Source organism: Setaria viridis, chromosome 6 (assembly GCF_005286985.2).
Source record: "Setaria viridis chromosome 6, Setaria_viridis_v4.0, whole genome shotgun sequence".
NCBI lineage: Eukaryota > Viridiplantae > Streptophyta > Magnoliopsida > Poales > Poaceae > Setaria > Setaria viridis.
The window spans coordinates 20,329,931-20,345,593 of NC_048268.2; the positions used below are offsets into that span (position 1 = coordinate 20,329,931).

The 15,663-nt window shown below is 43.5% G+C and overlaps 1 protein-coding gene across 1 annotated transcript; it reads right to left on the reverse strand.

The window, feature by feature from the left end:
• Positions 1-229: 229 nt before the first annotated feature.
• LOC117860970 (brassinosteroid LRR receptor kinase BRL3) lies at positions 230-4,916 on the reverse strand. The gene is made up of 2 exons (XM_034744416.2): positions 4,473-4,916; positions 230-4,284 (listed from the first exon to the last, which is right to left on the reverse strand). The coding sequence occupies exon 2, from the start codon at positions 4,175-4,177 to the stop codon at positions 521-523; it is 3,657 nt and encodes a 1,218-aa protein (XP_034600307.1). The 5' UTR covers positions 4,178-4,284; positions 4,473-4,916; the 3' UTR covers positions 230-520.
• Between the last annotated feature and the right edge of the window lie 10,747 nt (positions 4,917-15,663).

A 15,663-nucleotide genomic window follows, 5' to 3' on the forward strand; every position in this document is an offset into this window, starting at 1 on the left:
TGTTACCAAAATACACACTGCATCTTCTTTCTTCTGTTGCTCACTTTGCCAGCAGCTTCCGTTCATAATCGACAATCTGATCCCAGGAACTAGTTCTACAAGTTAGTACAGCAGCCAAATGATGTATAATATTTCAGCAGCCCAGTTTTGTCAAGGTAAAATTAATCAGAATGAGACAAACTAAAGATATCAACAAAATTTACTGAAATGTGATCACGAACAACACATATAACTCGCAAAAACTGTACTGTTTTACTTTCTCAGCAAGGAAGACGGATGTCCAAGGAAAGGGAACTGAGTTCCAAGATTTGTATACCACCTCTTTTACTAAACTGGTGTCCTTGTGAAAGAACTCTATAATCGTGTCTCTGTTCAAGCTGTTGTGTATTATGTACACTGACTGAATAAAATTACAAATTTTTCCTTCCAACAGTAGTTACTTTTCTTTTCTGTTAACAGGAGTTAAAGTGGCTAAGCTAATATATCAATCGGAATCAAAATCTGTAGGAATCAATAATATTTACACTGATTTCTCAGATGATTCCTCTATATTTGCTGAATCGATTGAGAAGCCATCCAAGAAGCTGTTGTCTGAGTCAATTTGTAACTCTTTGAACATTGCCATAACCTGAATCATCGTAGGTCTGCGGTTAGGTTGATCATCCAAGCATTGGCAAGCAATCTTCAGATACTGATACAATTCCAATTCACAGGATTTTGTATCGGTCAATATAGGATCAAATATCTCGTTGCATTTGTCCTCCTTAACCATCTGCTTTGTCCAGTCAACAAGGTTACTGTCACCAAATTCTGTCGGATCGATTGGTTTCTTCCCTGAGAGAAGCTCCAAGAGCACAACACCATAGCTGTAGACGTCACCCTTCGTTGTGCAGATAATAGACTGGAAGTACTCAGGTGCCACATATCCAGGTGTTCCTAAGAGCTTGCTCACAGTCAGATGCGAATCAAGTGCATTCACAAGTCTTGCCATCCCAAAATCCGATACATAGGCATCAAGGTTATCATCAAGCAGCACGTTGCTCGACTTCATGTCCCGGTGTATGATGTGTGGGACACAACTGTGGTGAAGGAAGGCTAGTCCTCTTGCCGAACTGATTGCAATCTTTTTCCTTGCTTTCCAATCAAGATTCACATCAATTTTGGCTTTTTCATGGAGCATGACATCCAAGCTGCCATTCTTCATATACTCATACACAAGGAGACGCTCATCACCAATTTTGCAGTAGCCTAGCAACGGCACAAGGTTGCGATGTTTGATCTTGCCAATGGTTTCCATCTCTGCAGTGAACTCTCTGTCACCCTGGCCTGTAAAATACATCAGCTTCTTTACAGCCACAACACTGCCATCCTTGAGCTTAGCCTTGTAAACCTCACCAAATCCTCCTGTGCCAATACGAGTTTCTGAACTGAAGCCATTGGTGGCCTCATGTAGGTGGGCATATGTCAGCTTCCTTAATGGATTCTCAAATAGCGCCAAGTTGATGCTTAGTGGCTCGCGGGAACCAGAAAGCTTCCAGCTTATACTGGTGGATGATGGGAGGCTGTCACTATACCCAGTCTGAATCTCTTCAGTTTTACTTCCACGGGGCCTCCTGAGCTTGTATATAATGACTAGGGTGGCCATTATGAGCACCAAGAGTGCCACTGCAAGGATTACAAATTCTTCGAGAAATTTTCTCCGCCCACTTGGGGAATGTTGGGAACTATCTCCAGTGCTGGCGTTGTGCATGCAAGGATTCAATGGGATGCCACAGAGGCCAGAGTTGTTTTCAAAGCGGGATGCAGGAAATGTAATCAGCTGTCCCGATGTCGGGATTTGTCCAGTAAGGTTGTTGTTAGAGACATCAAAGTCATCAAGGAAATGTAAACACCCAAATCCTTGGGGGATGACACCAGTGAGGTGATTGTATGAGAGGTCAAGTGCACCAATCACCTTCAGCCCCGTGAATGCATCTGGAATTGCACCAGTAAGACCATTATGTCCCAAGTTAAGGACATTGAGATACGCCATGTCCCCCAAGCTTGCCGGAATTGTACCTGTAAGGCTGTTGTACGAAAGATCAAGGAAGATCATGCTTCCGTTTTGATTAAACGTGTATACTGTCATTCCGGTGTATATTCTTGTGGAGGCACACGAGTGCACAGCTGGGAACTGGGCCAGCCGCTCTGGACGGATGTCAAGGAACTCAAACAGCACTCCAGCACCAGGGCAGATGTTGCCAGCCTCATTCCTGAGGAAGGCAAACTGCTTCCCAGAAACAATACCTCCAGTGATAAGTCCTGCCTGTGCTGCTAACTGCGGTGGTATTGTACCCGAGAAGTTATTGCTGTTGAGATCAAGCCAGATGAGATTGCTGCAGCTTCCTAACTCTGCTGGCACTGGGCCCGAGAGTGAATTCTTGTGCAGCTGTAGAATGGCAAGCTTCTGGAGGTTGCCAAAGCCTGAGGGCACACTCCCAGTCAGATTGTTGCCAGCAAGTGATACCCATATGAGATTCACACATCTGGTAATGGACGGAGGGATGCCTCCAGTGAAGCTGTTGTAACTTATCACCAATGTCTCCAGAGTAGTGCTATTGGAGCATAGTTTGTCTGGTATTTCACCTGAAAGATTGTTTGCCCACATGACCAGATCAATAAGCTTAGGAAGGAACAATACTTCTGGCGGAATCTGACCGTGTAACAGGTTGAAACTGAGGTCGATTGACTCTAGATTGCTGCAATTGCTGAGTGACGGTGGCACAGTTCCATTGAGGTAATTGTTCGGGAGGATGAGCTTTCGTAGTGATGGCAATGACGAGCATAAGTTTGGCATGATCTCCCCGTCGAGCACATTAGACCCAAGATCAATAACTTCAAGTAAAGGGCACTCAGCTGCTAGTGTGGGCAGAGGATTTGTCCCTGTGATATTGTTGAATGGCAGCCGCAGCACACGTAGAGACGAGATTTTGCTGATGACAGTAACCACAAAGTCCCCAGAAAGCTGGTTGTTGCCAAGGTCAAGCAGCTTAAGTGATCTGCATTTTGAGAAGCTTGCTGGCAGACCACCAGTCAGTTGGTTGCTTGATAAGTCTAGTTCAACCAGCGTTCTGCACAAGAGGCTCAGTTCATCCGGAATTTCCCCAGTGAAGTTGTTCCCAGCCAATGCAAGTTGCTTCAACTGTTGGAAAACTGCCCAGAACACTGGTATTGTACCAGAAAGAAGCTTGTTTCCAGACATGTCAAGTGTCTCCAAGCGGCTGCAGTTAGCAAGACTCTGTGGCAACCCCATGCCACTCAATCTATTGTATGACCAATCAAGCATTTTAAGGGTTGTGCAACCACCAAAATCATACCTGGAGATGTCCCCAGAGATGTTATTGCCAGCAATGCTCAAGTGTGTCAAATTGGCTGGCGCCATGGTCAAAAGCCTGCCAGGGAGGGCGCCGGACATAAGGTTCCCTGACAAATCAAGAACAGAAATTTGGCTGCACCGTGCAAACTCCGGGAGGGGTCCGGTGAACTGGTTGGCCGAGAGGTTGAGGTACTGAATACCATGGCAGCCGGTAAGGGAGTAGTTAAGCAAGCCGGCGTCTGACAGCATGTTCCTGGACATGTCCAGGGTGCTCAGCGACGGTGGGAACGGGAAGCCCCCGCCGGTAAGGTTGTTCCTGGACAGGTTCAGGGACTGCAGGCCGGTGCAGGATTTCAAGAACGCCCGGGGCAGCGTCCCGTTCAAGGCGTTCGACGACATGTCCACGTGGACGAGCGCGCACGGCGGCTGTGTCTGCGGCGGCGGCGCGGCGTGGTGAGCGGCGAGGTTCCCGCGGAACCCGTTGCGGCGGAGGTCGAGGCTCTGGAGCGCCGGGAGCGCGAGCAGCGCGTCCAGCCTGAGCCGGCCGGCGAGGGACATGCCGCTGAGGTTGAGCTCGCGGACGCGGCCGCCGTCCGCGCACGTGACGCCGGCCCACGCGCACGGCGAGCCGGAGGCGGAGGTGGAGTTGGCCTCGCGCCAGCCCGCGAGCGCGCCGTTCGGGTCGGCGGACACAGACGCGCGCTTGAACGCGAGCAGCGCCGCGGCCTCGTCGTCGGCCTCAGCAGCAGCTGCTCCCATCAAGTGGAGCAGAAGCTGCAGCAGGAGCACAACGAGCGGCGCCGCCATGCGAGCGGCGCCCATGGATAGTTCTTCTTGCTGTTGAAATGGTTGAGGGAGAAGGGGACGGATTGGCGCCCTGGGCGACCTCACATCGGAAGGGGATTAATCCCGAAAGAATTCGAGTGCGCCTGCGAGGAAAAGAACCAAATTTGTTTCAAACACTCACATCCTGAATCTTGAACAATCCGATGTAAATTTTAAGGTAATAACCCCCCAAATTAATCCATTCAATTCTTAAAAAAAAAAAAGAAGGAGCGGAAGGCCAAGAATCTTTGGGAGGGAAAGCACAGAACACCAATGAGCATTTGAAACCCACCTCGCTGGGCGCAACAACTTCCTCCCGGCCGCAAACCGCATGAAGAAGGAAGCATTTCATAGGCGAAGAAGAGGAGCAATTTCCTCGCGGTCGCAGTCGGAGAGCTGAAAACGGAGCCACATGGGGCGAGCTGGGGAGGAAGAGAGGGATGGGAGCTAGTAGAAGAACACACTAGTCGTTTGCTCAAGGAAGCGGGTGCAAGCCGAAGCAAGCTGCTATCCGGCCGGACAAGAATTTGGACCTGTTTGCTGCTGTCTGACGCGATTAGCGGAAAATTGGGCGAAAGCGCAGGAGAAACCCGGTGTTGTTTGCAGGATTACGACGAAATTCTTGAGGGGTAGGTTTGGAAGTTCGGGCTGAATGATCCTTTGTTTTTGTTTGCTTGCTCGTGCTGGACTCCTGGTGCGGTCAAACTTGGACCCGACCTCCTTTAGCCCCGTGCTTGCTGTGCCGCCGCTTTTGTACAATTGCACGGCAAAAGCCAAACCTCATTTCCTACGAGCTTCTCCACGAACAAAGATCTATATCTGCCGTGGAAATTTTGGCTCCATGCCACGTATGCCGAGGTCTATCGAGTCCCTGCCACTCAATCTTAATTTTATTTTTCTGGAACATTTACTTCTTTCACTTACCTTTTTTTTCTTCAAAACATGAAAACATAATGTATGTAGACTCGTACCACCACGCCTTGCATATCCTCACATAATTGACAAAATCTCAACAAACACCTTTTTTTGCGAATAAATCTCCACAAACACCTTACATTGGCCATTGGGGGCACTTCGCTTGCTGCTGCTGAATCAAAAAAATATGTGCCAAGCCTAGAATTTAAAGCAAGTGGACAGATTGCAGTAGAAAATAATGTAAAAATCTTTTTATAAGTCTCTATGGCTTGGTCAACACAACTTATATTTTAAATTCCATATTTTGATGCGTCGCTTAGTTAGTTATGAGCATCTTTTTAAAAGAATAAAATGCATCTCTTTAAATTTATGTCATTGTGTTATCTAAGTCCCTAAAGTTGCTAAGTATCCAACTTGAGATTAAATCTTCCTGCCCTAAAAAAGTTCAAATATCCTAATCTATCTATTATCTAGTAGTTCGGCAACAAAGGATTAGAAATTACTATGCTAGTGAAAAGAAAAAAATAGAAAGTAAATAGAGGTAGGAGGGGGTTGGGGGCGTATTCCACGCCAGACGAAATTTTCGGAGTAAAATACATGAATGCCCATTATACTTCTCCACTTGTTTTAATTTGATCATTATAGAGAAAAGTATAAATCATGGTTATTAAAGTCAAAAGTATAAATCATGGTTATTAAAGTCATTCGACTCTATAAATACGGTCATTGGCTCATTAAATATATGTATTTGATAATGCTACGTAGGTTTGACTAATGACACTATCGGTACGGTCATTATGCAAGGCAGGAGGCACAAGCTTCAAACAAAACAAAGAAAATCTAATTTTCTACCTACTTGATGCCTTAATTTATTGTCTTTATTAAACTTTTTTGAACAATATTGTCATTCTGAATGTAAAATGCTACATATGGATGCTTTTAGTCGAATTCGAGCTCTAATAGTTAAGTATAGATTAAACATATTAATTCATGAAACAGTTCTGGCTAATATTATCCAAGAAATTGCATCACGCCCAGGCCCAACTATAACCTCCTGTAGCTTCAACTCTCTCCGCCGCTGAATCTCACCAACGCTGGAACAGCACGTCGGGCCCCAAGGTTTGCAGAGTGGAGTCATTCCTCGCCGCCGCTCAAGGATGCAGAGTAGAGTGGTTCCTCCTCATGCTGCAGTTCGAATCAAGGAAATATAAAGCTTTCGCATGAATCAAGCTTTAGAAAATACTTAATAAGCTTCTAGTTGCACGAATCAAGCTTCAGCACGCACCAATTAATAAAGTGCTATCGGGATCGATCCGGTGAATGTGGATTAGTGCGGCGGCGGCGGTGGCTACAATAGGTCAAACCTCAGTTGATTTCCTCCTGTTTGAGCTTGGCATGAAGTCATAGCGGAGGGGTGAGCTAGCACGCATGGAGCCATGGGCTAGCAATCTCCTTTGGTGATGGCACCTATGCTGGCCCGAGTAAAACCACCAGCAACATGGTGTTGCAGGCGTGAGAGGGGGCCAGTCCGCGAGCGGAGGGTGTGGATTGTCTTTGGTCAACATTTTGACGCTTTTCTGATGTGGTTTACAGGCGTTAAATATAATCAAATTAGATTTTTATAAATAGAAAGGCCCAATTATTCCACGCTGGACTTCACGTTGTCCGAATACATATTGAATACATATTGCTAGAGAGCTAATGACCATATCGATAGAGTCGAGCAACCTTAATGACTATTATTTACACTTTTCTAAGTATAGTGGACAAATTGAAACAAGCCGACAACTATAATGTTCATTTATACATTTTACTCTAATTTACATATGTGTCTTCATCCCATGGAGGCAGACACGAGGTAACGGCCAAGACTGTGTGAACCTACTGTTTGTGCCAACTCAGGAAGCTGACCACTTTTGAGCATTATCATCGCTCGTCTTTCTCAACGCTCAGATCCTCCGGCCACATATAGTAGCTCTCGACTACCATGAGATACGTACTTCCTCCATTCTAAATTGTAGATCGTTTTTACTTTTCTAGATTTATAAATATTATTATGCACCTAGACATATACTATATCTAGATGTATAATAATATCTATGAACTAAAAAAGCTAGGACGACCTACAATTTAGAATGGAGGGAGTATGTGCTAATCATATCCATCATAGTTAATAATATCTTATATCAAGCATAGTATATCAATTTGATCATGTGTATATTGCTATACACATATCTGGACTATGCTATTTAGTCGTTTACATTCATGACTTATCTTCAAATTAATTAAATAAGATCTATAAATGGTACTTATTGTATGGACTGCATGCTCAACTGGAGAGCTAGACATCTATCTTTAGCTAAAAAATCTCGGATGGAAAAGAATCCATTCTAATGAAGTAACGAAGTATTAGTACCGGGTCTAACGACTATATTCAATGGGGGTTCATTAGTACCGCTTGGTGCTACGAGCCCCATTTAGTACCGGTTTCAATAGCTAGTTTCCGGCAGGGGCTCAATAGTACTGGTTGGTGCCTCTATTAGTATCGGTTGGTGTTATCAACTGGTACAAATGTTCATTGGACCAATTTGTACTGTTGGTAACACCAATCGGTACTAAAAGATGCATGTATAAAGTAGATTTCTTCTTCATCCCCGAGCCTGAGCCACCAACCATTTGATCAAGAGCTCGGGCTCTTCTTCTCCATGGCGACCTCGCGAGCCTAGGGGAGGTGCTCCTCGATTTTTTCACGATTTCGTGGGATTTCACTCATCCAAGTGTTCTAACGGTTGGCAACTTCATCCTCCTTTCTTTCATGGCTAGTATGGTATGTTTTTATGCTTTAGTGATAGAGAAAATTTTGATGGAAACAGTTTTGTAGTACCCACCATGGTTAATTCAAAGAAACACTTTGAATTCAATATAGATTTTCCGGTTGCAATGAGTTTGCATAATTTGTACATTCTACTAGTATAATGCCCGTGCTAACTCTACGACGATACTTCATAATGCAAATCAAATAAGCAAAGCGACACATATTTTTGATTTATTTTTGACAATCAAATATAAAATGAAATATATTTAAGATCCATGAAAAAAAGAAATGCTACGAAGAGTTATTATATTATTGATCATGTAGCCAAGCATTGGTTTCAAAATAGTATTCATGATATCAAGTTTACTTCACCACAAATTGTAGTGGAAAACAAAAAGATAACTTGTAATTGGTAACGTAAATTCCACATTTACTTGTGTCCACGTAAGTTATTTCAACCGTTCATTCCTCTCAGAAGATATCCATCCAACTATTGAATTTCTCAGCTAGCTATGATTCTCTCACCCACCCATGATTTATCTCACCATTGATTTTAAGATGGACGATTCAGATAGACCATGTGGTCACAGGTATACGAGAAAAATTCATGTCCACTTGTAGTTGAAAACAAAAGGACGAGTACATAACTTCAACTCCAGAGCACACTTGTCTGTGTCCAACTTCCGATAGCCCGAAATCAGTCAGCTGCATCAAAGTCCCAAAAAAAAGCATCAAAATTCTAAAACTTCAAATACCATCAGAGCTAGCAAGGTCATTAATCTGAAGAATTCCATGAACATCACCGGTCACATCTCATATGGCCATCACAAGAGAGAAACAAGTTGCCGGCTTTAGGCGTGTACTGCAATGCATGAACCTGCAAACAGAAAAAAAATGGCTATTGTTCAGGATTTCAAAAAAAAAAATGCAAATAATATATCACTGGTCAGAGGCTCATAGCTATTATGGCCCCCACCACCACCAAAAAAATGTTCATGCTAACAGAATACTAAACCAAGGGGAATACTTCGGCAGATTTGTGCAAGGAATGGTAAGAGGCCTAAACAATGAAGCATGGTAAATTGATAGTGCAAGTAAAATCTGATTTTTTAGTCATATATATATACAGTACCAACCTGAGTAGCAGTAGATGAAGTACCTGTTTCTTTTTATCATCTGAAAGTAAAAAATGGTTATTCAGTATGGTCCTGGTGCACAGAAAAAGAACTCAAGCTAAGCAAGTTCATTATCAAAGAAAAATCATCGTCAGTTCTGTTACCTTCTCAGTTGGAGGTGTCTTTGCATAATAGCATCAAAGAATTACCTTCAGCCCCTATTATCTTTATTTTTATAGCTTGTTATCTCCATAAGCCAGTTTCAAAGGAATGGTAAAAGTGCATTTTTCCTATTCTTCATGGTCGTGACGCCTTGGTCTACTTTTCATCTTAAATATTACATCTTCTTCCAATCTGCACAAAGGAGAATAGCTTTCAAAGGAAAATGTGTAATCATAGAAATATTTCCAGTGATCACACAAAGCTCGCACAAAGGAAAGGAACAGCCCAATGATGTACAGAAAGTTAAGCCAAGAGATGCTCATAACCTCAAAGTGCAGCACATTTATATAAGCAAGTTCCCTAACTGATGGACAACAGTTCAGTTTTGCTAAGAAATGCTCGGGGAGGTAGAAGGACATCTGCAAGTGCAATATCCATGGCACTCCACAACAACCAAACAGTCTGAGCAGTAACCAAATTGCTCTTGTAATCGAAGTTTAATTAACTCAACAATTGAACCATTCAATTGCAACAGCTTCTCACCTTTACTACTAGAAATATGAGCATTCGTTCTTGACGTTAGTACCGGATAGCTTTTCGTCCGGTACTAACGTGTGAAATTAGTACCGGGTAGAAATTTTTGGTCATCGGAGACCTTTTAGTAGCGGCAATAACACCAATCAGTACTACCATTTAGTACCGGTCGGTGTTATTGGCTGGTACTAAAGGTCTCTCCACGGGCTATTTCAAAAGGAAAGCATATCTAACTCAATCAAATGTGCTATGTAGGTGAGATGGCAAGGAAGGTTCGCACGAGGTTTAAGGTCGTGGGTTTGAATCCCACGGACCGCGCACCCGCATATTACGCGTGATGTGCGTGTGCGGGGATCTCCCGGCTGTTCGTTAATTTTTGTCCTTATTTTTTTGGACGCAGAACCAACCAGTACTAAATGGTACATTTAGTATCGGGCATTTTGATCGGTACTAAATGGTGTGGCATTTAGTACCGAAGAAGCAGTACCAGACAGGCGCCTGGTACTAAATGGGTTACTAACCGATACTATAGATTACTTCCCTAGTAGTGCTTGAAATTGGTACACGGGAGCTCAACAATTCCAAGTAACATCAACGAGCTCACAATCCCCCCCCCCCCCCCCCCCCCCCCACCTTACAAACAGTTCATGACAGCACAATGCGCATCCCTAAGTCAACCCACAGCGAACGATTGTACTCTTAGTTGCAAATTTAAGTTCATGGTCACATGTGTAGTTCTTATTCATAAAATTTGGTGCTATCATAAAATTTGTCTTTTTATGCCAGGCTAGTGTTATTTGTGCAGTAGCCAGTACATATTCCCGTGCTACCCTACTCCCTTCTATGCTACTATTATTCAGTAGTTTGTTTCTAGGTGCACCAAAGCTTTGAGTGAAATGTAAGACTTTTTTTCTTTTTCCGAAACACATTACTGATGCAGACGCTCACAAACGCACGTAGACTCAACTCACACGCACACAACCCTATCACTATAAGAGACTGAACCGATAAACTCTTGAGATTGACGAAGTCACCACTAGCATCTCACTATCGACAGCCACTCACCATTGAAAGAAAATCATCTGTTGAATCTTAAAATAAATCCTGAAAAATACAAATCATCTGTTGAATCTTAAAATAAATCCTGAAAAATACGAGCACTAGTGCCGAGTTAAGAACTCAAATCCTGGTGCACATGTTCTACCATAAGGAATCTTAACAGGTGGGTTACATTTAATTCGCGTAACAAAGTTTTTTTAAGGTTCAGTTAGCGCGCAGAAGTACTTCCAGGTTTTCTGATCTTGTTTTTTTTAATCTTTTTCCCTCTGGATATATATAGATATGTATAGGAGTAGGTGTGCTATGATAGATGTTGGAGATGACCAACAAGTGGCAGGCCGCGAACCTCCTGGTCGGGGCCATTGCTTTCCCAAGTCCAAGTCTTCGCCGGCCTCAGAAAAAGCATGCGCATGACGGATGGCAACGTCTGCTGGATCCTTTTTGTCATTTAGTGCCCCGGAAATTAAACGAGAGAATTCCTATATGGCATTAGAAAAAAAACGTAGTTTGGCATTGAAAAGTTTTGTCTTTTCTAACTGCCACCTAAATATTTCTTTGTTCCTTTCTTTACGTTAGATTTGCTGTTAAGTCTGACATAGAAAGATATTTTTGCCCCTCATCCCTTCCAGTGAAATATACAGCACAAAGCACATATCACATAACAGCTCTGGCTAGAACGAGCTGATTCATGGAAGATACAGCACAAAGTTCGACTTTTTTTATTTTAGCTTTTTTCACGAAATTTTTTCACAAAATACACCCATAGGTGAACTAATTTAAAAAATGGACTCATAACTTGGCGTCAGGGTGGCTGGCGCCAAGCTAACATGTCTTGGTGCCAGCCTCCATGGCCCCAAGGTCCAACCCCTAGATCTTATGTGGCAAGCTGCTGACGGCTTACGTGACGAAACCTTAGCGCCATAGATCTTGGTGCCAAGGCTTGGCACCATAGATCTTGGCGCCAAGGAGCTGGCGCCAAGCCTCCTACCACAGGAACGCCATCCCTTTCTTTTCTTACTTCTTCATTCCAACTTTTCTTGCTACCTTGCTCCTCCAGCGTCGTCGCCCGTCACCGCCGCCGCCCTCCACGCGCGCCGCCCCTCGCCGCACCGTTGGTTGGGGCTGACCGCCGCACCCCTAGGCAGGCCGCCGGTGGAGGTTTGGCCGCCCGCCCGCCCCCACCCCTGGGCGCCCATTGGTGGCCGCCTGCCCCCGCCCCTAGCCGCTGGTGGATGCCGTGTGCGCCGTCCCTTACAGTGAGTTAGGTAAGAATAGTTAGTTAGTAGAATAGTTAGATAGATTGATTAGTTAGATAGATAAATAGATAAGAAGATAGAATAGTTAGGTAGAATTTAGATAGGTAGGTAGAATTGTTAGATAAAATAGTTAGATAGATAAGTTGATAGTTAGATAGAATTGATTAGTTAGATAGATAAACCCTAGATAAGAAGATAGAATTGTTAGGTACAATTTAGATAGGTAGGTAGAATTGTTAGATAAAATAGTTAGATAGATAAATTGATAGTTAGATAGAATTGTTAGATATGAAAACTAATTTAATTTGGTAGGTTTTGTGTATGAATTGCAACGATAGAAGGAATACAGAATACTCATGACACTATTTAACTAGGTGGATGTGCTTATAGATAGATAAATAGATAAGAAGATAGAATTGTTAGATAGAGAAATAGATAGTTAGATAGAATTTGCTTTGTATGTAATTTTGTTTACGTAGTTAGATATATAGTTAGTTACATAGTAATATAGTTACTACGATATTTAGTTAAGTAGTTATATATACATATTAGGTGACATAGTTAGTTAGTAGTATTTAGTAGTTAGTAGTGAATTGATAGTATCTCATTTCATACTAGAGACCTTATACTTAGAATGCTTCATTTATTATGGACTAAATGAATTGTGCATCGTTATATTTATGTACTAGATGGACAACGAGGTGAACATATATCATGGAGGCATCGTGGAAAGGGATGATTATGGATGTGTTAAGTTTGTTGCCATGCAATGCGAGGTTGTGATATTCGATGAGAAGCCTTTGTTTAGTGAGTTGGTTGCAAGGGTTCGGAAGGAGCTACATTGTCATGGAGATGATGACATCGCAGTCAAGGGCGTACTTCACCTAGGTTCCCCTCTCAACATTCAAAGGAAGATGGTCCCAATTCGGTGTGCAGACCAGTGGGAGAAATATGTGAGAATGGTTATGAACGGCCATTCCCCAAGTATGGAAGTGGTTGTTCGTTGGGTGTTAGTTGATCCAATTCCTCGTTGGTTTTTCCGACCAATGGGTCAGCGGGCACACTTCAACCCTCCCGTTCTGGAACCTGTTACAGATGTGGAGGTTGCACCTACGGTTCTCGATGCTGAATCTGCCCCCAATGAGGTAGTTGGAGATGTTTGTAGGACTGTTGATGATGTGGCAGATTCTCTTCATGAGATCCTTTTGACACAGAATCATCCAAGTAAGTGTCTTATCAGTTTCTCTTGCTGGGAGCTAACCCCCTTCGTTCCATCAATTTGTTCTTTACTCATATTTCTACTTATGTTGCAGGAGACATTCCTGAAAATGTGGATGTGCCTCCAGTTGCTGCGCAAGTGCAATGTGGAGATGGATTGCATGGCTCCAATAGTATTGAAATTATGAATGATGAAGATGCATATGAGATGGGAGTGGATCTTGATTCTGATGATGATCGCCCTATTGGAGAGATGACAGAGAGTGATGTTGAGATGTTCAGGCGTATCTTCCCCGACTGCCGTGATCCGAGAGTTCACGAGTTCAATGATCTTACCCATTCCGATCAGGCGTTTGCAGAAGGATGTGATGATGAGCTCCTAGAAGCTCTTGAGGCCGGCCCTAATATGGTGATTGAGGAGGGTAGGGTATTCAAGGACCTCCCCGCATTGAAGAGGTGGTTGCAGGCGTTTGTGGTGATACGGAAGAGATCTTACAAGGTCTTGCATTCATATGCGCAGCGCCGTTACACAGTTGTGTGTGACAAGGAACGGTGCCCATGGAGGGTTTGTGCAAGAAAGCGAAATATCACAAAAGTTATCGGTCCACATAATTGTGCTGACCATGAGCTTACAATGAGACATCGGCAGTTGACATCTACCCTAATTGCCAAACGGATGATGGGAATATTGCAGGAACAACCCAACATGAAAGTTTGGACAATTATCATTACCGTTGCAAATATTTATGGAGGTTATGTGATAATTTATGGTAAAGCTTGGAGGGCTAAGCAATGAGCATGGCAGATGATATATGGGGACTGGGAGTCTGGGTATGAGCAGCTGCCAGTGCATTTCAATGCAATCAAAGCGGTGAATCCAAGCATGCATTATGAGTACATCCCAAAATCAAATGCTTGGAAGGATGGGAGGCAGATATTCGGGCGTACGTTTTGGTGCTTCCCTCAATGTGTCGAGGCCTTTAGGCACTGTCATCCCGTCTTCTCTATTGATGGTACGTTTTTTATTGGCAAATATAGGGGCACACTTCTTATAGCCATATCTTGTGACATGAACAACATGTTGGTTCCTTTGGCATTTGCATTGGTTAATAGGGAGAACAATGACAGTTGGGGATGGTTCTTGAGACTAGTCCGGATACATGTTGTTTGGCCTGATAGGGAGGTTAGCGTCATATCTGATAGGCACCAGGGCATACTTAATGCCGTGCAAGAGCAGATAGAGGGGTATGCACCTTTGCATCATTATTGGTGTACTTGGCACCTTGCCGAGAACCTACTTCGGAAGGATGGTGTGAAGGATAATTTTGAGCTGTTTCAGGTTACTGCTTGTCAGCTTGAGGACTATTACTTTCAGCGCAAGTTGGAGCAGGTCAGGTCCGCAACAAATGCATAAGGTAGACAATGGCTCGCAGGTTTGATGAGGGATTTGGATAAGTAGACTAGATCTCACGACGTTGGTGGATGGAGGTACGAGTTTCAGTGCAGCAACATGGCGGAGTCATTCAATAAGTTGCTATTAGGGATACGTGGTATGCCCATGAATGCAATTGTTCAATTCACCATTGACAGGCTTGTTGCGTGGTTCAATGAAAGACACGCCAAAGTAGAAGCGTTGCAGAGTGTTGAAGAGAGATGGGCTAAAAAATCAAAGAGACACCTAAGCATTGCAAATGAAAGGGCTATCACACATGAGGTTCAATGTTTTGACCTCGCCACAGGGACTTATCAGGTGGAGCATAGGAGCGGGACAAGATCCGACGGCGAGATCTGAGAGTCGAGGATACATGTGGTAGTCCATCGAGATTTCAAGTGCACTTATGGTAAGCCAAGGCAGTACCACTTCGTATGTTCTCATTTGGTGGCAGCAGCTAGGCATCGCAACTTTGATATCAAGAGCATGATACCTCATGAGTTCAGTGTAGACACGCTTGTGCGCACATGGAGCCCCCGCTTCGTGCCTTTTCGGGATCCTAGAGAGTGGCCTTCATATGATGGGCCAAAATACATTGCAGATCCAACTTACCGTTGGAACAAGCGTGGATCAAGGAAGAGGATGAGGCACAAGATGACTATGGATCAGGTATCCAAAAAGAACGAGGCATGGTAGAGCAACACCATTTCTTACTGATCCCGAGCAGAATGAGTGCGGCAAGTGCGGTAGACTTGACCATAATTCACGCACTTGCCATTGGCAGATTAGTGAGGTGCGACTAATGGTTTTTTTTCATTATTTCATATGTGTCTTCTTCATTCACTTAATTATGTGTGTCTTAATTTATGATTGTAATTGTGTCATTTACTTGTACATCTCTAAATTTATGTTTCATTGTTTACTGATTTTATATGTCATTGACTTTTTGTAGGATGGCGCAATTCCACCTACTCGAC